The sequence below is a fragment of the Numenius arquata genome, chromosome 1, assembly GCF_964106895.1.
Source record: "Numenius arquata chromosome 1, bNumArq3.hap1.1, whole genome shotgun sequence".
NCBI lineage: Eukaryota > Metazoa > Chordata > Aves > Charadriiformes > Scolopacidae > Numenius > Numenius arquata.
This window is the reverse complement of record NC_133576.1, coordinates 25,209,888-25,233,414: the sequence shown is the minus strand read 5'-3', so window position 1 is coordinate 25,233,414 and position 23,527 is coordinate 25,209,888. Positions and strand designations below refer to the sequence as shown.

Below are 23,527 nucleotides of genomic sequence, written 5' to 3'. Positions count from 1 at the left end.
TCTTTTGGGCTGATGACAATCTGCCACCTCACACAAGCAGTAAATTCAATTTTAAAATGATTAAAAGGGGATGAATGCCAAGCTGTCTATAAATGATAGAATTATATCAAGTAAGAGTGTTCAGCCTTTCTTTGAGCAGCTTCTGTAGCTAGTGAAAGTTGTTGGTTATCTGCTGCGTTGAACATCTCTTACTTTTCTTTAATTGGTTCTGACACAGCCTTTTAAAGGCTGTCATACTAATACAGTTTTCCAGATTGTGATTGCTCATTCTTGAGAGGAATGTAAATAAATTGGAGGAACTTTCAGATTGCTGGAAGTGTCAAATTCATGGATCTTTCTCACAGAAACCCCACATACCTTTTTTGAATGTAATCTTTGCTGATCATTCTTTTAAGTCTGATTTTCATCTTTTCCTTGCTATCTTAATAGCCAGCAACCCCAACACGCACAATAGCAGCGACCCCCATTCAGCCACTTCCACAGAGCCAGTCAACACCAAAGCGAATCGACACTCCCAGCTTGGAGGAGCCCAGTGACCTTGAGGAGCTTGAGCAGTTTGCCAAGACTTTCAAACAAAGACGGATCAAACTTGGATTCACTCAGGTGAGACTGCGTACCTTAGTGCCTGCCAGTGTGGAATCTGAGGTCTCATCTTTCAAGTCTGGAGGGAGACTACAATTCTACCTTTTCCTAGGAGAACCTTCTTAAATAGGGTTATGCTCTGGCCTTTATGTAGGGGTTTTCTAAGAAATAACAGAAAAAGCCATACATCCATCTTACTTCCCTGTTGGTTTTAAAGCATAGCCATTTTCCCAGCAGGTACGTGCATTTACCAGCTCCAGATGTCATTGCATGTGCGCTGTTCGTTCTGTAGGATGTCAAATGAATGGGACAAAGCACTTTAAAGCTGCCTTCAGAAGTACAAAGTTCCAAAAAATCACACAGCACAATTAACTGCTCTGTGTGTTTAAAAAGTATATCACAACTGTGGAGTTGCTTTGGATGTCAAAGGGGTTTTATCTCTCAAGTATATTTTCCTATTAAACATCAATGATTTCTGTATTTAATGCTTTTGCTTAGGTTCCTAAACAAAACCTGAAAGGACTGTCACCTTTGAAGTTCTCTCCTTACAGAGGTGAACTGGAGTTGTGGTTTGTTTTGGTTTGCTTAAAAGCTCAGAAATACCCATAGAACAGAAGAAAAGTAATCTTGAACATAGTGAAAGGGGTTGAATTAGGACTACAATTAAAAGTACAAAGTCCATTTATATCTTCTGTTATTCTGTTGAAGGGAAATGGTCCTTGGATCCAAGAGTTCTTTCTTATTAATATAAATTTTTTTTTTTTTTTTCTCCCTGCAAAATTAAAATATCTGTCCAGGTAAACAATTAATTTTGGCAGGAGTCTGTGGTAAGCATAGGCATATTTTTGCTAGAAGAAATAGCATGCAAAAATCAAAGTAGGTATTTAAAAGTCTGAGCTCAGAGCAGTCAATCCAACATATGTGATTTGTTCCCCCCCTCTGGACTAAGTAAATCTATCTAGCTGAAACTATGTGCTGAAGTCAGATTTATTTTTCTGGCAAAGTCCTAAATGTTTGAAAAATCAGGGTTCATAACGAAAGTTCCTGGCAGCATCTTAATTATAACTCAAGAACAGAATGTTCTTAGTAAAATGAAGTGCGTTTTGCTGGCATGTGTGCCTCCTTCCCTCCCCCGTTTCCACTAGAGGGAGGCACAGAAATACAAGTGATGGACACACACAAAAACTAGAATACAGCAGAACAGAATAGAATAAAATACAATAGCTTCCCTATAGCCTGACTGAGGAGGTTCATGTAGATCTTTAGTTATTATGTTTAATCTGCCCTGCTGTGAGATGATTATAAAGGCTCAACTAGACTTTTTAAGTTATAGGTTAACCCTTCTTTATTGACCCTGTTGTGAATTTTTATGATAAGGAAAAATGAACACAACTGCTCAGGCTTACATTTCAGTATTTGCTTTTGAGGTTAAAAAGTGAATCTTGAGAAAGTGATAAAATTGCATTTGATCATTCCTATCCTACTCTGAGTTTGTATGTGTATAATTAGGCAGTTCTGATAACTTCTACCTAATTGCATAAATGGATGATAATTAGGGAGCCCTATTACTTTGGTTTCCTATAGTTGGATAAATAGCCTTTCAGTGGATAAAAGAAATTTATTTCCAGTGGTACTGTAAGCTTTTTCAGACTCACGCCACCCCTGCCTTTCAAAAATAATTGTAAGATTTAGTTTGCATTGCAAACTAATCACTACTGCATTCTGTCTTGTGAACAATATAGCATGTTTTGAATTTCAGGAGTTCTGTCTCTTCTGCCACCCTGAAAAGTGGGTGATGGATTTAAATCCTTTTGTTTAATTGTTTTCCTTAAAAATGTCTCTGACTTTGACATATAGAGACACAATGAGCGTACTGCATCTTGGCATTATTGCAGGTATGTGACTAATTGGTCAGTACAGATCCAAGCTATGTGAGCGAACATTTTAGACAATGTTATTTTTATTCTATAAAAGGTATTACCTCTGCTAGTCTGTCTGAGCTTCTTAACAGACCAGTACACACAACAATGATGTACCTTATAATCAGTTTCAGTTCAGCACCAGAGCTACAGAGTAGATCAGATGTGTATACAGTGCCTTTATCCTCTGTTCCATCCATCCTTTCAGTGGCCCATTCCAATATATAAAATTCTCATCCCAGTATGTAAATTCCTTTGCCTACAGCTGAAATGCTGCCACCTTTTGGCATTGAAAACTATTGACAAAGAAATGGTTAACTATTCATTTTAAATCAGATGGCAAATGTTAGTAAGAACAACATGAATACCGGAATTAAATTTAGCTGGGGGACTGGAGCAAATTTCATAACTCTTTCCTGCCAAGACATAAATCAACTTATCTCTAAAGTGGTTTACATAGCCAGGTTTTCTTCTTCATAAACCCAGTAGAGCATCCATTTTACTTCTCTTGGAATGATTTATGAGTTTTAAAATGCACAGAATCCTGGCATATGGGTAGAGGTATAAATGTGAGTTCCCACGTGTTTCCTCTGATTGAAGGGTGTACAAACCGATTGTTCTGGTCCTCTTCTAGGAAGGAAATTGTTTTCTTTACGCAACCTGCACAATTTACTAAGCTTACCAAAGGTTGTTTTCTTCCTCGCTTGGATGTGGCCACTCTGCATGCTATTAATATACTTGTATCAAGATGTGGTTGTGGATCTGACCTAAAAGGAAAGAAAGGAAGCTTTACGCACAGTCCAACTAACCCACTTGCAATTAAACTCCACTAACTATGCTCAAGCTTTTCAGTTTCTTCTTCTAGACTTTTCGTACTTTTTTGTGTTAAAAAATAAAAATTTAAATTAAACTAGACCAAATTGCATACTTAAAAAATAAATACATTTGTTCAAAGGGGAGGATCTTCCAGCTTTAAAGCAAAATAAGAAACATTATGGTGTTTTTAATGACGACCAATCAATCCAGAGTGGATTGATTTTTAAATTTTTTTTAATAAGACTTTCCAGGTGTGAACTACATAGATGTATATATGTGCATATATATATTAGGATAAGCAAAATGTCTGATAGCTAGCAAAAACTGAGTTTTGAAAGGCAATAACAGATGTAAAGAGATGATCATCTGTCTGTAAATCTCCTGGATGGCTTTTTGGCAGATGGGTAATGGTAGTGAAGACTACAGTTAATCACTATTTGAAATGGTTCAACTTTTTGTCCGCTTTGAAATATGTATCTTGGGGAGAAGTTTGGTTTGAACCTCAGAAGATACTAAAAATTCACATAAGAATATTTTTGCATCTATTTAAATATGATATATGTTTGCAGACATGTTTTCAGGAGTGTTTTCAAGGGACTTCAAGAGAGTTTTTTCAAGAGTGTTGAGAACATGAATTTACTGCATTTCTTCTAATTTGAACTTTTCTTCTTCAATGTGAAATACGCAGATACTTAAATCTGCTCCTAAAGAGAGTTTGGCCTCTACTTATTTTAAAGAACTATGAAAAAATTTACCAGTTTAATATTTAGGGAAATGTTCTGCTCAGTGATAACGCTAAGAAGACAAAGCATTCAGAGATTTCCTGGAAAGAGTTACATGGTTAAGCTGACTAAGGTTTGACATTTCTTTATGATTATTTGCTTTAGCATGAATCTTGGTAACGCTGAGCAAGTTTCTGTGAAAATGAAATCCCACGCAGCAGCGGAGTCATTGAGAGAACACAAGAATGTGACAGGATTCCTTGCTTTGGAAGTGCCTATGTTAGTGAATCCCTTTTTTCTCTTTCTTTGTCCAGGGTGATGTTGGGCTCGCTATGGGCAAACTCTATGGAAATGACTTCAGCCAAACTACCATCTCTCGCTTTGAAGCCTTGAACCTCAGCTTTAAGAACATGTGCAAGTTAAAGCCACTTCTGGAAAAGTGGCTCAATGATGCAGGTGAATGAGTCTGTGTATTTCTTCACCAGCCTACCAAAATCAGTAGGATTCTGAAGAACTGCTTCGTTTGTGCCCTTATGGTTTTATGAAGCTACCAATCTTTGTAACTGTCCATGGGAAAAATAAAGGTGTAGGAATAAAGGTCCATACTTCCCTCTTTATGCGCCTATGCACATCCAAAATTGTTCCAATATGAACTTTCAGAATTGTGTCCTGCAGACAGCTGAATAATTGCATGGGGTGAGGTATAATATGTGTCGTGGTTTTCCTTCTTCATGTATGTTAATGCATATAACTTCTAATCCTCTTCTAGCTTTCTTTTTCAGATGTATAGTAGAGAAAGGGTTGCATGGTTTGTTATTTCAGTAGGCTGAGCTTATTGCACTCATCCCCTCCCACACCCCTATGTACGTTCTTTTCATTTCTTTCCAAGGGTCCGTATAAACACCCTCTTTCTCCCCATAGGAATAGTTTTTGTGGGTTAGGTTTTGCTTTTTCCTTCCAGAATTTTTTTTTCCCTGGGATGTAAGTTATTTATGATGCCAGTGTTGATAGTGTTGCTTTCCCCTCCCCCCCCCCAGCAAAAGGAGCTTGGATGGTGGAGCTAGGTGTTAGGATAGAAACTGTTTAAGAGTGCTTGTCAGCCAGTTTTTTCTTCCAAGTATACAATTGTACATAGTATAAAACTGATAGATCTGCTAAACAGATGGCAGGGACGGTGTGTGCCTTCCTATTTTTACCAAAATGAAGAGAGCTTTATGCTGGTGCCTACAGTTATTCTCTGAAATTTTGAAAGTAATTGGATGCAGTGTTGAAAATTTGTCCTTCATTGAAACAAGGGAGTGTCATTCTCTTTTTCTGACAGGGGTTATCTTTAGGTAATTTAGATCTGCGTTAGAAAACATAGAGATCTTCACACTGAATGCTCTAGTCCACAGGCTGGTGGTCCCCAAACCTTCCAGCAACACTGGATTAGTCCAGTGCTGCAAAGAATGTCATAGTTTGCTTTTCCTGCTAGCTTGAAGAAATACTTGGATCTGTTATGTTAAGGGCTATAAATAGTGTCGGGTTCCTTCACAGCCTGAAAGTTGGGAACCATTGTTTTTGGCTCTGATTCAGTGTCATGAAAATCTTTGGAAGAAAGATTTGGATAACTTTAAAGGCTACTTTTAGGTAAAAGCAGGCAGGAGAAGCATACTGATGATCCCTTCCGTTACATTACATCAGAGTGTTGGAGAATTTATTGTTTCAGAACTCAGCTTGTTCTGTGGGGTTTTGAGGACAGAGAGGCTTTTCAGCACGTTTATGGGTGCCATTACTGAAAAAAAAAAAAAACATAATAAAAAAATCTAGAAAACAATGAATTGAATGTACTTGCCCATCTGAGCCAACCTGAATGATCTTAGGCATTGTGAACTTTGACACCAGCTTATTACCCACAAACCTCAGTGCAGTGAGGGATTTCCAGCCATAATTAATCGTTTTGTTTAAATTCCTTGATGGAACCTGCCTGTTGGTTATTTTGCACTTTCTGCTACAAAGTGGGGTCGAGCGTGTTCTCTTTGCTATTCTGTGGAACCAAAAAGACAGGATTAGGGGTTGACAGCTAGAGACCTAGTGAAGCTGAGGAGGGGGAGCTGCTAACTGCGTAGGCTGTTAGGTAGAACTGCATAGCACTGACTATCTGCTAAGATCTCCAGAGAAGAGGTTGAACACTGTGAAGCTGACTATGGACTTCCTCTAGTGTATTGCAGAGTGGGTAAAAGAAATTTCAGGCTGCTCAGATTTTTACATAATTGCCTGTGAGATACACCTGTGGTTCATGGTTATCAATTACTGCTTTTTTTTTTCTTTAAACTGTGACTTGCACTGAATGAGTGTGGGGTGGAATGAGATAAGGGGAGACCAACTTTATATAGGTATTGTGATACTGGGGTAGCTTACAGGAGCAGAGAGCGCCCTCTAGGCCTACTTGTAACTTTTAAATTTCAAGTGTAATTTACAAGTACAATGATTAATGCACATGATCTTCAGAAATCTATATATCTGGGATACAGAGTCAGTTTTAACATACCTTGCACAGGTAAAGAACACTTGCACTAGACTGCACTGCATTCAAATAAAATCTCCTGATTTATGTTACTTTATTTTTTCAGAAAACCTCTCATCTGATTCAACTCTCTCCAGCCCAAGTGCCCTGAATTCTCAAGGGCAAGGGATTGAAGGCTTGAACCGTAGGAGGAAGAAACGCACCAGCATAGAGACCAACATACGTGTGGCCTTAGAGAAGAGTTTCCTGGAGGTCAGTGATCCTGTTGCTCTGCTCAGCCTATACAGAAATGAAGAAACTTAGTTTTACAGTCATGTGTGTTAGAGTGAACCCATTACTGTGCTATTTAGGAAAGTGCTTGTACTAAACAAGGTGAATACAAAGGCTGTGCCAAGAAGCACGCATCAACATCTACTTCACTTTAAAAAAAATAACAACAAAACAAAACGAAGAAAACCAGAAAACCTTCCAAAAAAACCCTCATTGATTCTTGCTGTTCACTGACTTTGTGATTTCATGTTCCAAGATACTGAGTCATAGATCTAAGCTTGATACTCTGCACATCAAAGAGAAGAAAAAAAGATTACCCTTTCTGAGGATGGATAAATGGGGTGACAGTCTAAACATATATAATGTGAGGTTTTTAGCTGGCTTTATGTTAACTCTTGGTAGGTACTTTGTGCAGCTGTATGGGCAGATAGCCTCTGTAAGTAGCCTGTTCAATCTACCTGTCTTTCATTATAGGTCTAGACAACTTGGGGTTCATTTGGCTATTGCTATAGTTAATCTGTCCTATTCCTTTTTGAGAGATGCTGAAAGAAAGATTTGCTTACCAAAGTCTAGAATGCCTTGAAGGACTAATTCACAAGTCAGATTCCTTCTCTCAAAAAGAAGCACGTGAGATTAGTCTTCATCACCTGTCTCTGTGGAACACAGCTTACTGTTGGTAGAAATGTTCCTGTAACTGGGAAGGTGGAGGGCCATCTCTACTGTACCACCGACCAGATTCTGCATATAAATGGCCCGTCCAGATTTCTGCCTAGTGAAGAAAAAGCCATAATGTAAAAATTCAGAAGGTAATTTCACAGCTTTTCAAGTACCGTTTCCTTTTCTCAGAACCAAAAGCCTACCTCGGATGAGATCACCATGATAGCTGACCAGCTAAACATGGAGAAGGAGGTGATCCGCGTTTGGTTCTGTAACCGGCGCCAGAAGGAGAAAAGGATCAACCCACCCAGCAGTGGTGGAACCAGCAGCTCGCCCATCAAAGCAATTTTCCCTTGCCCAACCTCACTGGTAAGAATCAAGAAACCATGTTGACAAAAGTCACTGGAAGAGATAGTTCTGTGCTCACTGTGGAAGTAGCACATGGTACACCTTTGTGCAGCAGACTTGTTCTCAAAAATTTATATTTTACTGGCATTTTAAATATCCTACTTGCATACTACTATCTGAGAGAGATAATGCTTACAAACCAGGCACTATTTGGGCCTTCTGTTTGGGTGTTGTATTTAGTCAGTTCGTGAGTAAATATTCTGACTAGCAAATTTGCAGTTGGAGTTATTGCTTTGAACATATTCCAGATAGTAGGTCCAGTTTATATCTGGACTTCCTGTCTTGCTCAAACTCTTTTTGTAAAATAATAGTAAAAAAAAAAATGCTTAACAGCTTTACTCCTCCCTTTTTATTTTGTGTGCTCTGATAAGTAGATGAGCAGCAGTAAAACGTATCATTTGGAGACTTAAGTCACACAAATCCAGTGATACTGTTGTCACTTTTAGTTAGGAATGATTTATACAAAAAAGGCATGGAACAAAGAAACAATTTAGCTAATATTCATGTAATTAATTTCCCACACTTGTATTTGCCTCAGGTAAACACAAACTTCATGAAAATAAGAGTAACAAAACACATGCATCAAGGTTCCTTCAGCTCCTTTGCTCCCAATGTCCATGGAGGTCTGTTTTCATAAATAGAAACAGTAGCTATTAGATTTCATAGTAGGAATAGGAATAATAATAGGAATGTGGTGGAATTTATGTAGCCTGTAGTTGTCCTTTTGTAGTATTTATTCCACCCTCATCACTATAGTAGCTAATATCTTCCAATACTTCATTAAACCATTAATTTTGGTGACGTGTCATTCTTTCCCCTCATCCGTGTCTCAGGACGTGTGCATGCAGCCTTTTGTTTCAGGGGAAGGAATGTGATAAATGTACTTAGTGGGTTTTTGTTTTGGTTTCCCCCCCCCTCCAAATGGAAAGCAAGGTTGCATGCCTTGCTACCAAAGCAAGATTTATGATAGTGTGTTTTAGTAACCATGCAAGTTTACTCAGATTGCAACTTAAGAAAGTTTTCCTACGTAGATTTCCCGTTTATTATAAACTACCATTGTATGTAAGAAATTGAGGTGTTAACCACAGTCTCCATTTTTTCAGTAATGTTTCACTAAGCATTTTCACTCATTGTAAGCCTCTCTTAAGACTGACTGTGGTACCACTCAAATGGATGTTCCAGCCCCGCTGCCCCCACTGGCTATGCGTTTTGTTGATTTCTTATGGGCTTGGTTTAGTACTTTGACTGCAAATTAGCCATGTGAAGAACAATGATGAATTTTCGGTATGGCTAGATAACCAATCTGACTTGTAGCCTGGCTGCACAAGTGCTAGGGCTCTGAAGCAGGATTGGAGAGGAGTGCTCCTTTTGATGGCAGCCTTCTTTTGCATTGGCTGAAGTCAGTCATTGTAACCACACGGGTTATGTGACCTATTCTAGGTCATTCACTGGTCTCAAATGTGGATAGTGACCTTGGCCTTACCTGTTCAGTGCACAGATGACAGATACAATGTCTGGGTTGCATTAGTGGGAAGTGTGCTGTGTATCTAGCTCTTCTTTATTTCATACACTATTTGAGATGGGCAGAAAGCTTTTAGATCTGTCCCAGTAGCCCTGGTCTTGTTTAAAATGCACGAAGCATTTAACTTCCTATAAGAGGATATGCAGCATAAGAGAGATTTCTCTGATAATGAACTTAAGGTAAGAGAGTGGAAAGGAGGAAGGTTTTAGCCTGTATCCTTGGCTATGTTCTCTTGGGCAATTCTAAAGGATTCATTTCTCTCATTGATGTATAACAGCCTTCAAATGTTACTGTTGGACACCATTTCTTGTCCATAAAAAGTCCTTTCTCTCCTTATATGTAATTTTTCCTCATAAGCTAGTTCCTCCAGCCTTCAATCTTTGGTGTTTTTTATCTGTAATACCTTCAGTTTATTGTAGCTTTCTTGTAATAAGCTGTCCACAAGTAAAATTAGCTAATGTCTTTTCAGTGTTTTAAAATTCAGAGACCCTTCCTCTGGCATAAGGAAACTTACCAAAGCAGAGCGTATAGTTTGGTTGAGTAAAAGCAAAATGTTATTCTGTTTATCAATGTAAACACATTACCCTAAATACCTTTGTTAATGCTGGGGCATTTGAAATAATTTTATCAGAGAAAGAAATTTGGAGCTCAAAAGATGTTTAAACAAGAAAAAAAAACCATGCATAAATAATACATATTTTTAACTCTTTCTATAAGACTGACTCTGTTAAAACAAGGTGCTGTCTTTGGGGGGAGGCAGAGAGGGAGGGCTGACTTGCAGTCCCGAGACTATATGGGTGTAATGGATATATCTCCCTTCAAATACTGAATGATTAAGAATAAAGATACTGCTGGTAATTGGAGAAGGTAATTAGGATTCCACTGAATCATAAAGTAATGGAATTACAAAAAAGTTAGTTTATATGCAGTTTTCCCTGCTAACTTCCTCAGCTGATGATGGGAAGAAAGAAATCCAAGTCTAGTAGCTAACTCTTTTTGTCTTTTAACAGATGAGCAGTTGTATTCTTTTTTTGACCTCCAGGTGGCAACCACGCCAAGCCTTGTGACTAGCAGTGCAGCTACAACCCTGACTGTCAATCCTGTGCTCCCTCTGGCCAGTCCTGCTGTAACTAGTCTGTCAGTCACAGGTAAGCCCGATTTCTTTTGCCCCCACATTAACCTCTACCATTTTCCCCTTTTAAACTCTTCAAATGGTCGTTCAGTATTGGTCACTGGTATCCCTTGACATTCTTGTCATTTTTCCTTGTTACTCCACTAGGAAACTTCAGTCTTTGTGACCATTCAATTGACTTTTCTGGGTTTAAAATCACAGTTGATGCTGAAATGAAATATGCTATAATCCATTGCTAGCTTCTAGAGCTCCTCAGCCTCCTGTTGGAAAATGTCATTCCATTGTAGTCTGAGCTTCTCATTTGGACTCTTGGTGCTTCTTGGTCCTACAGAAATGTGTGTTTGTCCCCCTTTCAGTTGGATGTGCAGTTCAGTACAGGTGGGTACTGGTTTCTGTGCAGTCACATCTGTGTTTTGTAGTGACCTAACCAGAATCAATCTTCTAGGCACAACAGAAACCACCTCCAACAACACGGCAACAGTGATTTCAACAGCACCTCCAGCTTCTTCAGCAGTGACATCACCCTCCCTGAGTCCTTCCCCTTCTGCCTCAGCCTCCAATTCAGAGGCATCCAGTGCCAGTGAGACCAGCACAACACAGACAACCTCCACTCCCTTGTCCTCCCCTCTTGGGACCAGCCAGGTGATGGTAACGGCATCAGGGTTGCAAACAGCGGCAGCAGCTGCGTTACAAGGAGCTGCACAGTTGCCTGCAAATGCAAGTCTTGCTGCCATGGCTGCTGCAGCAGGACTAAACCCAGGCTTGATGGCATCCTCGCAGTTTGCAGCTGGGTAAGTATGAATTTTTCACATGCTTTTAGGTGAGATGACAGAAGAGGGCAGGAGAATCTTTGGGATAAATTGCTTTTATGTATTGCTATTTTCTGGTAGCTCACTTGGTGATTGTAGGGTCATTTATCTCAAATTCTGAAGGTTTACTTGTAGATGGTAACCGGCCATTCCCATCAACATACACAAATGTTGTTTTCATTTTATGGATGAAAAAGCTGTGTTGCAGCAATGTTGTTATTTGATAAGTCATCCGTTCCACTGCAGAGCTTGGCTTAAGAGTTGCAACTTACCAGTAAATCATAGAATTTGTTCTACTAATTGTAAAATGGAGAGCTAACCTAAACCCACTTCATAACTCTCTATTCATTTCTCCATCATGAGCAAGAAGCTGTAAAAGATGCATGATGATGTATTGTTGCAGTCTTGGTTTTAAAAATTTTGCTCTGAGAGGTGACTCTTTGTTTCTTCAGTTCCTCTTGATTTACATCTTTCTTGCCTGAATTTGGGAGATGATGGTAGCTCTCTAACGAGTGGCAGTTTCCCTATAGTATTTTACAAGAATATTTTACAGCATGTCGTACAGTACAGCATACTTCAGGCATGTCGCTAACTACGCAGCTGAAAGGCAACGTCTACTCAAGGCATCATGAAGGAAAAACTAAAATAAACTAAAATTAGCCCTTAATCTCTGGTCTTTTCTCTCTCCCTGTTTTTTAAATATGATGGTGTACTTGACAGTGACAAACTTTTCTTAAAAGTAACGCTTCTTCCTTTTGTCTTTGTTTCTTCTTCCGTGATCATGCTTCCTGCAGAGGTGCCTTACTCAGCCTCAATCCAGGGACATTAGGTGGTGCTCTCAGCCCGGCCCTGATGAGCAACAGTACACTGGCAACTATTCAAGGTCAGTAGTGTTCCTTTTAATGCATCTCGGTTATACCACTTCAGTTTACCTGCTTTGTTTTTCTCTACCAAAAAGTAACAGTGACTCCTCAGCACTGGACATAAACGTTATACAAATAAACATTTTATAAAATTTGCAAATACATTTTATGTATCACAGGTAAGAGCAGGTACAACTTCAGAAAGGGGATTAGAAATGTGTGTGATCTTGTAGTGATTTACAGGAGGCATTTAAGATGCTGAATGTGATCTGGAATTTATTTCGTTATCCTCCCCCTATTGGCATGTATCTTCAGCAGGTTAGAGATTTACTTTTTATAGCTCTTCCAGCATAAGCTTGAGCGGAGTTGCACTGTTTTGATGTCTGTTAGGAGGGCAGTTCTGAGCAAGACTTGAGCCTGAACTCTTGTCCTCATATGTATTTGAAAAGAACCTATAATGACCTACATCCTAAAGTCCCTATGTAGAGCTTTAAATACATAAATCCTTATACAGAGACGTAAAGATTTATTTTGGAAGTGCCATGCAGCCAGAAGGTTCCACTGACTTTAGCAAGAGTTGTTCTCTTAGTCTGTGTCTCATAGTTTGTCATCTGTAAAAACTAGATGGTGCAAGTGCCTAAAGAGCTAGCTAACCTATGTATTCAAATATCCTCTAAACTAGCTTAACAAATGACAGTGGGATAGAGTGCACCCTCAGCAAGTTTGCCGACGACACCAAGCTCGGTGGCGCGGTCGACACGCTGGAGGGAAGGGATGCCATCCAGAGGGACTAGACAGGCTTGAGAGGTGGGCCCATGCAAATCGCATGAAGTTCAACCAGGCCAAGTGCAGGATCCTGCACCTGGGACGTGGCAATCCCAGGCACAAACACAGGTTGGGCGGAGAATGGGTAGAGAGCAGCCCTGAGGGGAAGGACCTGGGGGTGTTGGTGGATGAGAAGCTCAACATGAGCCAGCAGTGCGCACTGGCAGCCCAGAAAGCCAACTGGATCCTGGGCTGCATCAAGAGAAGTGTGGCCAGCAGGTCACAGGAGGTGATTCTGCCCCTCTACTCTGCGCTCGTGAGACCCCACCTGGAACAGTGTGTCCAGCTTTGGAGTCCTCAACACAGGAAGGACGTGGACCTGTTTGAATGGGTCCAGCAGAGGGCCACAAAGATGATCAGAGGGATGGAGCACCTCCCCTATGAAGACAGGCTGAGAGAGCTGGGGTTGTTCAGCCTGCAGAAGAGAAGGCCCCGGGGAGACCTCGTAGCAGCCTTCCAATGTCTGAGGGGGGCCTACAGGAGAGCTGGAGAGGGACTCTGTCTGGAAGTGTAGTGACAGGACAAGGGGTAATGGTTTTAAATTGGAAGAGGGGAGATTTAGCTTAGATATTATTAGGAGGAAATTCTTTACTGTGAGGGTGGTGAGGCACTGGAACAGGTTGCCCAGGGAAGTTGTGAATGCCCCATCCCTGGAAGTGTTTAAGGCCAGGCTGGATGGGGCTTTGAGCAACCTGCTTTAGTAGAGTTGTTCCTGCCCATGGCAGGGGACTTGGAACTTGATGATCTTTAAGGTCCCTTCCAACTCTAACCATTCTGTGATTCTAAATCTTGTTTCCAGGGTACAAGGAAGAACCATTTTGTAAAGTATCACAGATAAATTTAGGAGATCATAATCTAAGGCAGACTGAACCCTGTAGACCAGTGAGAATAAGTTGGAACAGTAGTTGTATGTCAACATTTAAAATGTTACGCTCGAGCTTACATGACCACCTTTATCCAGTGATAGCTGTCATTTCATGTGAACACTCATCTGAACCCTTTCCAGTACAGGTTGCAAGAACATACAGGTTTTCTGTGGCAGGAAACATAGACCAGTATTGCAGTTAAAGATCTGAAGAAAGGCATGATGGATTTAGTTTAGGAACGGACGACAGAGGCATTTTAGTATCTACAAGGCCTTGTCCACTCTTCATAAAGAATTGTTCTTTTAAAAAACAACCTGTGATGAGGTGACTGTCATTAGTGGTGTAGAGAGCACGCATATCGAAGAAAGGACAATGCAGCGACCAGTTGCTTTTAGGTACATTTTGCATTCTTGCTTACTGCTAATGTTATCTCCTCCCTGCTCAATTTTCCCTTTTTTAGCTCTTGCATCTGGTGGCTCTCTTCCAATAACATCACTGGATGCAACTGGAAACTTGGTGTTTGCCAATGCCGGAGGTACTCCTAACATCGTAACTGCCCCTCTGTTCCTGAACCCTCAGAACCTTTCTCTGCTCACCAGCAACCCGGTTAGCTTGGTCTCTGCAGCTGCAGCCTCCGCAGGGGCCTCTGGACCAGTCGCCAGCCTTCACGCCACCTCCACCTCAGCCGAGTCCATCCAGAACTCTCTCCTCACGGTGGCCTCTGCGAGCGGGGCCACGTCCACCACCACTACTGCCTCCAAGGCACAGTGAGCCGGGCTGAGCTGTGCTGCCAGCAGCCTGTTTCACTGTGCGGTGGATTTGGCTGCCAGCGGGGTTTATAAACTGAAAATGTGATGGGCATCCTCTCGCCGTGTTGCTGGGGACAAGGGAGAGAAGGAAAAATATAAAAATCAAAAGCAAAACAGGAAGGATTTAAAGCTGGGACAGACATTTGCCTAATTTTATAATAAACACTGTCTTTTCAGGATCGCTTCATGGATCGGAGAACTTTCTAACCAAAAATGTAAAAAAAACAAAAAACAAAAAAACAAAAAACCACAAAAAAAGTGAAAGGACTACTTATCATTTCCAGCAGTCACAATGACAAGTTAAGGTGGGTTATCAACTCAAACATAGGAAGGGGATTTCTTCTTTCTTTTTGGTCTAAATATCTTTCTTTTTTAATTATCATTTTATAGGTCTGTTGTACAGGCCGTTATGTCATACAAGGTGTTTATAATCGTATCAATCGTGTTGGGGGTTCCTTTCTTAACTGGTACAATTTAGGCAGGCCTGTATTACTGGTGTATCTCTATTATTATTATTATGATTATTATTATTATTATTTTTATATATATAGTTTGGACGCGTTTGTCTTTTGCTCCTGGATTATTTTCAGCGAGCTCCCACACCATGGGGGGAGGGCGGGAGGGTGGAGAGGAAGAATGGAGCACAAATAGACTTTCTGTCCTAATCTTCTGGGAACGTTCTGAACAGTTTCCTCATCCTTGAATTTGTCTAATGGTTACTTGGAGGGGTCAGAAGAATTTATGTTCATCATTTGTGCAGGAAGCTCAGTGTAGCAGTAGAGATCATTGTGTGCAAACTTCCAGGCTGGTCTATGCTTTTTAAGCAGAGATAGGAATTAGTTCCAAACTGCAGTTCTCCTTCTCTCAATTATTTAGACAAAATGACCAAATTCTGCTCTTAAATGTTGTGTGCATGATTCCTTTTTACTTCAGAGTGGGATTTGACCTCCTGAGTCTAGATTCTGTGACATACCGATGGCTCTTCTATTGATGTGATTTTGCTGTTAAAAGCATACACAAATACTTTTTAAATGTTATCCAAGCTAATTGGCAGTATGCAAAGCAGCAGTTGCAGTCCTAGATTCCCACCAGGTGAATTGGTACAGGATTTCAAATGATCAGATTCTCCCTGTTGATAGCAATATTCCTTACTTCCGTTACTTCTCATGCTTCCAACATTGTATTTAGAAAAACTTTCGAGTAAAAAATTGCTTCTGACTGCAAACGACAGAAGCAACAATACGAGAACAGAAGTTGCCATCGTTTATGCCAACACAGTAGAGCTGACTCTGGGGCTTTGCACATACCTGGGTGATCTCATGTAGTCTCTGAGCTGTGTTGCTGCTAGCTGTCTGAAAATGACAATAAGCATCTCTGACCAGAGTGTCAGGGCTTGCCTGCCACTGGAATGACCTTTTCAAGGTTGATTCTGATCCATGTAGCAACGGATATGTATGTGGATGAGGAAGAGTAACGAACTGTACAGAAGTTAGATCTGTATATTCTTTAATATACAATCTAGTACCTGAACCAAAAAAAATTTTTGAAAAGAGAAGACTGGATCACTGCAATGCAGTTCACTTTGAACTTTCCATTCCTGATGGATTTAAAGGTTTCTGCCATGTGTATAAAACTAAATTACTTGTAGCCAGCGAGGTTATTAGAAGAGTCCCTTTCCCCCCACCCCCTTTTCTTTTGTCACCAGAGTGTCCTAAAATAATGAGCTGATGCAGCTATGTTCATTTTGTTGATGATTCAGGGGGATCCTGGAGCTTCTCATCCAAGATCCAGAAGGCAGCAACTTTAAACTCTACATATGCTTTGGTTTGTGACCTGAGCATGTGGCATTTGCGTTTGCACTCAAGTGGCAGAACCCCTTATCTCTCCCCCCACCGCCATGGTTTTGCTCTGTTCATCTCTAACTCTCCACCTTCCTGTTTTACTGAGTATTTAAACCAATTATCCCTAAAATGTCAAAACTAGTGAACTGCAAGCAGGGAAACTAACAAATGTCCGTCCACCGTTTCTAATGTGTTTTGATTTTTTTATGTTTTATTTTTTTAAAACTAAGCTTGAACCAAAGTCAATTTCTAGCAAGCTGCTGTACTAATGGACTAGTTTGTATAAGTGCAGTTCAGATGCAGAGAGGCGATAGATGCTACTGACAATTTCTTTTTCATTTGTCTTTTGTTTTTATTAATTTTATATAAAAGTTGCTGCTTGTTTTTAATCTTTTTTTTTTTTTTTTTTTTTGGTTGGTTGGTAATTTGTGTTATCCTTGGGGCAGACTCTTAACTTGATTTTAATTTGTTTTCTTTTGTTTGATGTGTAAATAGAATGGCAATGTCAGAGGATTGTTAATCCAACAGGTCCCACCCTTATCCCACCAGTATGGATAAAAAGTATTTTTGATGTGATTCTATGACTTCAGGCTGTGCAGAAGACTTTTAGGGCTATGAATAATACTGCAGAAATAGAAATGGCCCACAGTAATAGCTTCAGAGCAGTAAAAGGTATAGCTGGGTGAGCTTCAGGGAGGTAGGGAAGAAAAGGAGAAGATGCTGGTACCCGCTATGTTGGTCTGGAGGCCATAGCACAGACTACAGTTTTTACCAAAGGAGTGCAAGTCCCTGGGACTTGTGTTCAGTGAAGTAAGAGGATGGGAAAAACTGCAGCTATAACTTTCATTCCTGACTCTGAAAGTTCCTGCTTACTTTCAACGCCTGTGCAAAAATATGATTTATCAGGAAGCTTTTTATTTTTAAAGGGGGGATACTACCGGTCTTTTCTCCGGTGTATCCTCTACTCCCTGAGGGGTTTGTGGCAGGGTAGGGGGGCATGATCCTTGCATATATCTAGGAAACACAAAGAACGGTGGGCCTTAAATCAGCGGAAAATCCTCTCTCCACAGTTTAAAGAGACTGTGCCATTAGCTGTCTGAATGAGTTTTCATGTCCCATTCTTGCTGGTTTGTGGTTGGGAGAGGGTCTTGTTGAGTACATATCTGGAACACTAATGCAGCTTGGATGGTTTATTTATTATAAAAATCTGCTTTTTTTCCTGACTACCTTTGCATTGGTCACATGGCTTTGGTGTGAGCACCTTATACCCCCTTACCCTCTTCCTCTCTACCCCATTACCCTCTCTGGGGCCCAGATTCCAGGGAATTTCTTAGCAAGTCTTTTTCTGAGAGAAACTGGAAACTCGGAGTAGCCACATATCCAGAAAGGGCTTGGTTTTTCTTGCAGAAGCTGACATAATACCCAAACAGCACATATCCCATGGCATCCATCACCAGTGTGCTCTGGTTCGTTGTTCTAAAACATCCCAATGACTAACTGTTACTCCTGGAGCCTGCTTTTCATCCCTAGAAGTATTTTGTCTCATGGATACTGACTACCTCCAGTGCTTAGGTGAAAGACAGAAATGAGACTGGCAGTAGGTCTATATCTGCCTAGTTAGAGCGGTTAGGCTCATTCAGAGCATGAAAGGAATATGAGATCGTGTACTACAATTTAACAGAAGTTTCTTTTTTAAATCATAATCATGCTGACAGCAGAAATTGATGCATCTGAGTGATGAAAATGGAGAATTATTGTCCTAGTAGACACTGGGACATACATTGTCGCAAACTTGCTGAAAGACCCAGGACATACATTTAGCAAACAAATTTGTTTTTTTCCTCCAATGACACATAGTTACATCTCTTATTCCAGTATCAGTGGGTTCATATGTTGAACAGAGATGATTTTTCTGTTACATGCTCACAGCCTTAATTCCTCACTGTTCTTTTCTGAGGAAGATTTTCTGTGCAAGTGTTCATTTCTAGACAGTCTTCTAGCTGTATGCTGGTACATTTGCTCCCATATTGATTTGTCAGCCAGGACCAGAAGGAATTTCGGAGTGTGTTAGGAAAGGATAATAGCAGCTCTTTTTCAAGGCTCCACATCTCTGTATTTAAATATGTGTAGGTTGCTTTTTGTAGTTGCAAGTATGCTGAAGGACATAAGCAGGAAAAGAGGAGGTGCAAAACTCTCTCATCATAGCCAGGGACAGTTAGCTCAAAAAGCAAGAGATTTACAGAGGCACAAATACAGATATGCCCTGAAGGTCTAGAAGAACAGTTTAGAAAATGGCTTCAGGATGAGCTGTTGTAGGCTAGTGATGAATTTTTTTCTGATGTTAGGAAAATATATTCCAGTTTGGCTTTGGCACTCTTGATTTCCTCGGAACGCACTCTCTGTACTCACTGTAGAATGATTCATGAACAGCTCATAGAAAGTACACACAGATATGGCTGCTTACAGGAGTCACATCTGTCTATTTAAATCTCCTTAAGAGGATTTATTTTGTTTCTGACTTAGTGTGCAGTATATGTTAGTCTAAGTGCATTTTATCATGTTGCTCTGAGATGGTGTGTATGTGCATGCACTCAAAAAATTTTGGGGGAGATACCGTGCTTGTTACATGCACAAGCACCTGGTTTTTAAGAGGTGGGTTTTTTCCAGCCCATAGGCTGTGTTACATCAGTTTTTTGTTTTCCTTTGGGTAACTTTTGATGACACATCATTGTTCCACTACTTCTTAAGATCCTCTGCTTCAATATATAATTGTCAAAAAGTCACTTAACCATGAATGGGAAATCTGTGCTCAGCTGAACCAGCAAGGAGAACATGCTTGAAAGTTAGATGGATCTTCGTGTAGGAGTGTGTTGCTGTTGTTGCTCAGTAACTTTGAGTGTTAGTGAGGTTATATTGAAAGAGAAAACTAAAACGCCAGAACGTTAAGAGGAAGACATACATTCTGATGACTTGAATTATAGACCTTTTAGGACATCAGAAGCTTCAAGTTTGAATCTTATCTTTAAATGAACAGACTGACAAAGAGATTTTCAGTGAAAACAGTATAGCTCCTGATGTATTTGGAGTTACAGCTTATGATTTGTTGCACCTTTTAGGTTAATCATAGGGCTGCCAACACTGAGCGAAGAAGCTATCTGCTGATCTTAACACACAAGAACAAATGTTCTCTCATAGTATGATAGCTTTTCATTTGAGCAAGAGCTCTGTCTCTGTTTTTACCCCTTTTCTTATTTAAATTTTACATACTTTACAGGGAGCATTAAATGTAGACAAAAAAATTATACTTCTGGTCTTTTGGTATCTTGCCATAGTATTTTAGGATAATTAATTCCTTAAAAAAAACCAACCAAAACAGCATCATAGAAATAACCAGTTTTGCTCAGGGGTCAGCAAGAGAATGGCCATTATCAAAGCACAGTAGAGAAAATTCTCCATGTGCATCCATGACAACGATTGTGTAAGAAAATTTCTTTTTATTTACTTCTCTTTGAACTGTAACCTAATGTTTTGGTTCCTTCTAATGTTGAAACGTCACCTCTATAAGCTTTGCAGTACGCTTTGGCTCAGCACACGTTTCTGCAGTTGAGTTACTGAAGGAGATAGCAGTGTTAATTCCTTAACTGTGCGTGTTCCTGCAGAGCGACAGTCTTTAAAACAGAACTTCCCTCTTTCTTTCTTACAGATGGAGCAGAACACCCATTATACCTGGAGCCATACCACAGATAATAAACTAAAAGAACATCTGATTTACCTTACATATCAATTGATATTTTCTTGGATAAAAATTTAGTTTACCAAATCATCTTAGAGAGACAAGTAGCTTCTCATGGTCATTAGAATGTTTTGGGACAAACAAAATGGTGCGCCTGGTCCAAACTTTCAATGATAGTTGTTTTTTACCAGGAGTTTAAAATGTAGATCAATTTATTGCCATGCTAACTTTTTTAAGAGTCACTATTCCTGTTCTGCCTGAAACAGTTAAATAATGTTTATCCACAGGGCATGGGTACAACCTGTTGGATGTACACCTGACTGTTGCCTAGGGTGGAGTGTTACCAAAGGAGTAAGCTAACCTGTTGCCCCCCACTGGGTTTATGGTTGTCAGTCCTCACATAGCCAACTCAAATTCGTTTATATTTTTGCAACCAATAAGTCTTTTTACTACTCCCTCCCCCTCCAAAATACTATAGCAATACAGAACTCAAGATACACACCTTGCAGAGGTTCTGCTCTTTGCAGTTGTTAAATCTCACTCCCATTGCTGTCTGTGAGTCGTCTTCTTCTCTCCAGTGGGGAGACCCCTGAAATACTTTAAAGATTTTTGACAGAGGAGGCTTTGCCATGAAGTTACTGGCTCAATTTCTTACGGTTTGCAATTTCTTAAAATGTTCATATCTTTTGCTCAGTCTTCTGAACAGTACCTGGCTCCCTGTATGTCAGTGCAAGTAGTTTCAGTGCTTTTGGGGAGATGGAAAGAGGCGATGCCTGTGCTTGCATATCTTCACAGACAAACACACAGAGTAACTTCTGAAAATGAACTTGATTTTTTTTCGGTTTCTCTGTCTTCATTGGATCTGTCTGCCACTTCTCCCAGGACACTCTTAGTGGGTACTTGCTCTGAGCTTTTACCCCTGTGGGATGCTGTTAGAAGGGTGTTAGGAAGATTGCACTGGAATTACAAGTAGTTTAACTGTGGGAGAAGGGAAGAGACACCTTTTAGTTGAGTAGACAGATATGGTCAGGATGTAGAACATACCAGGTACCTCTTTTCTGACCAAATTCCTAAAACTGAAGCAATTACTGTGCTTTGTCTCGGGGCTGCTTTTAGCTCTGTCTGCGATACCCTGCTAAGAACCATCCGTAACTGGAATAATCTGGGCCCCCTCCCTTCCTCCCTCCTTCCCTCTCCCTCCTTGTTCCTTCCCCCATCTTCCCGCAGCAAAAGGTAGCACCATACAGCTCTGAGAACAATACTTGTGGGTAGCAGCTGGCTTCTGGCACCTTCATAAAATACCTCAGCATAGCTTAGCATTGTCGCAGAACTGGTTTTAAACTGAAAAAATCAGAAGAGAAAAGCAAACTTTATAAATAGTGGAGATAATTCTAGCTGTAGAGTTTAGTTGAACTGATGTTTATTATGACGGATAAACATGATTATGCTGTAAGTATTTGAGATCCTGTTTATAGGTTACAACTTTATAGGGTTGGGTGGGGGTGGGTGGATGTTGGGGGCAGAGAAAGGGGTTGACTGTGTTAGAAGGAAAATGTTTGCTCATGAATTTTTTTCCTTGTATCTGTCTTGCCAAAGGAAACATTTTGTCGCTCCTGGGTTTGGGATTGTTGTTTGGTTGGTTTATCTGTGGTCTAATCTGCAGCACAGCACGTGGTGGCATGCAGGTTACTGATTGGGTTGCTGTTCAGGGTCCTTTCGAGTGTGCGCACACTTCCCTCCCTCTTGGCCTTTCCTTGCCCCTCGCTGGGATCTAAAGATGAGGCAACATGTATCCGGGACGCTCGGGGAGAAAAAGATGGCTGTACTGGGTTAGAATCAACCTAGGTGGTGTAAATCCATTTCGGTTAGTTGACTTGCTCCAGAGCTGAACCGAGTCCGTTGTGTTTAACTTCGGGGAGGGAGAAGAATGGTTGTCGCATCTTAATCTATCTGGGAGAGCAAAAGTGAAACAGGTTCCTTTTATCCCCCTTGTCTTGTTACTGAATGTAGGGCTTGTAGTGCTTGATACTAGGTGGAAAACTTTTTAAACACTTCCTTTTCTAATAGCAATGCTAATCCTGTCTAGACCAAAAACTATGAAAGAAAAAACCAAACTGAGAAGTGAAAGCTAACCTACTCCTAACACCTGGCTGGTATGCCAGAAAGGGTGGAAATACTGCGAGACAGTCGTGGGAGAGGAGCCTCGAGGGGTTGTCGGCGAGGGAGTGGGTCGCTCTCCTGGCATACGTCTTGGTGTTGCAGTGGGAGTAGCGGAAGAGCGAGTGGTTATTGCCTTGGGAGGGTGTTTCAGCTCCTCCATCCGGACCCCAAGGCTCCCTTCTCATTTCCCTTCAAGGCCGATGGAGTCGGGGAGGAGGAGAGGGCTGTGCGTGGGTGTGTGTGCAAGTGCGTGTGTGCGCCTGGCTGCGTGTAGCGATCGAGGGAGGTGGGTTTCTAAAGGAGCTCGACTCCACCGGGGCAGGAGAATTCCCGGTGGCCTCGTAGGGAACCAAAGGCACTGATAAGTTGTCAGCTCTGCTGTTCTCAGAGCGGGTAAGAGGAAAAGCTGGGTGGGGTTTTGTTGAGCTTTGGGTCAGTGTCCCTTTCTGAAAGGACCTCATCTCTTGTGGGTACTCCCACCTTTTCTGCATAGAGTTGCTTTGGCTCTGTGAAGACAAACGGCGTGTGGGGCTTGCCCGGTGCTGCAGGTCTTAGGCTGATGTTGGGATACAGTCAGGGAAAACTGTTTCTTCCCTTTGAATGTGGAAGCAGTGTAGTCCAAGGTCAGAGTCTGTTCAACAGCTTTTGCATATGGTCTTTCTCTTAAGGGAGGGACCTTGAAGACTCCCTTCTTTGCTCCCCAAAGTAGCCTTGTACATGTTCATGTATCGTGCTATTGGGCTGAGTTGTTTTATCCGTGAACTTGGTGAGCTCTTGTGAAGAAAGGGAGGGGGGGGGAAGGGGGAGAGGTGGGTTGTCCAGCTACTCTTCCTCCGGACACCAATCGGGTTGCAGAACTTCACTGAAAGCTTTACTAATAGAATTGTTGTTCTGACATTATGTAAAAGTGGTATTAATATTGTGTGACTTTTCAAAGAGCTAGTTAGATTTATAGATAGGTAATAGGGATATTGAAGAAATGACTTCTCAAAGAAAAGAGCACTTGGAACAAAAGAAGTGGAAAACAAGGTGTGCTTTAAGGAAAACAAATCTGAGGAAGGAAATGAAACAGCTTGTGGGAGGCGAG

At 40.8% G+C, this 23,527-nt stretch overlaps 1 protein-coding gene across 2 annotated transcripts in view; it reads left to right on the top strand.

Moving 5' to 3' along the window:
* The window catches only part of POU2F1 (POU class 2 homeobox 1), a 50,630-nt gene extending 35,707 nt beyond the window's left edge, over positions 1 to 14,923 (top strand). For both annotated transcript variants that reach the window (XM_074144568.1, XM_074144579.1), the window contains exons 9-16: positions 430 to 603; positions 4,354 to 4,495; positions 6,652 to 6,797; positions 7,662 to 7,841; positions 10,445 to 10,550; positions 10,980 to 11,325; positions 12,138 to 12,226; positions 14,358 to 14,923. In XM_074144568.1, the coding sequence (XP_074000669.1) occupies positions 430 to 603; positions 4,354 to 4,495; positions 6,652 to 6,797; positions 7,662 to 7,841; positions 10,445 to 10,550; positions 10,980 to 11,325; positions 12,138 to 12,226; positions 14,358 to 14,668 (1,494 nt within the window). In that variant the 3' untranslated portion in view covers positions 14,669 to 14,923. The remainder of the gene's footprint in view (positions 1 to 429; positions 604 to 4,353; positions 4,496 to 6,651; positions 6,798 to 7,661; positions 7,842 to 10,444; positions 10,551 to 10,979; positions 11,326 to 12,137; positions 12,227 to 14,357) is intronic.
* The last annotated feature ends 8,604 nt before the right edge of the window (positions 14,924 to 23,527 follow it).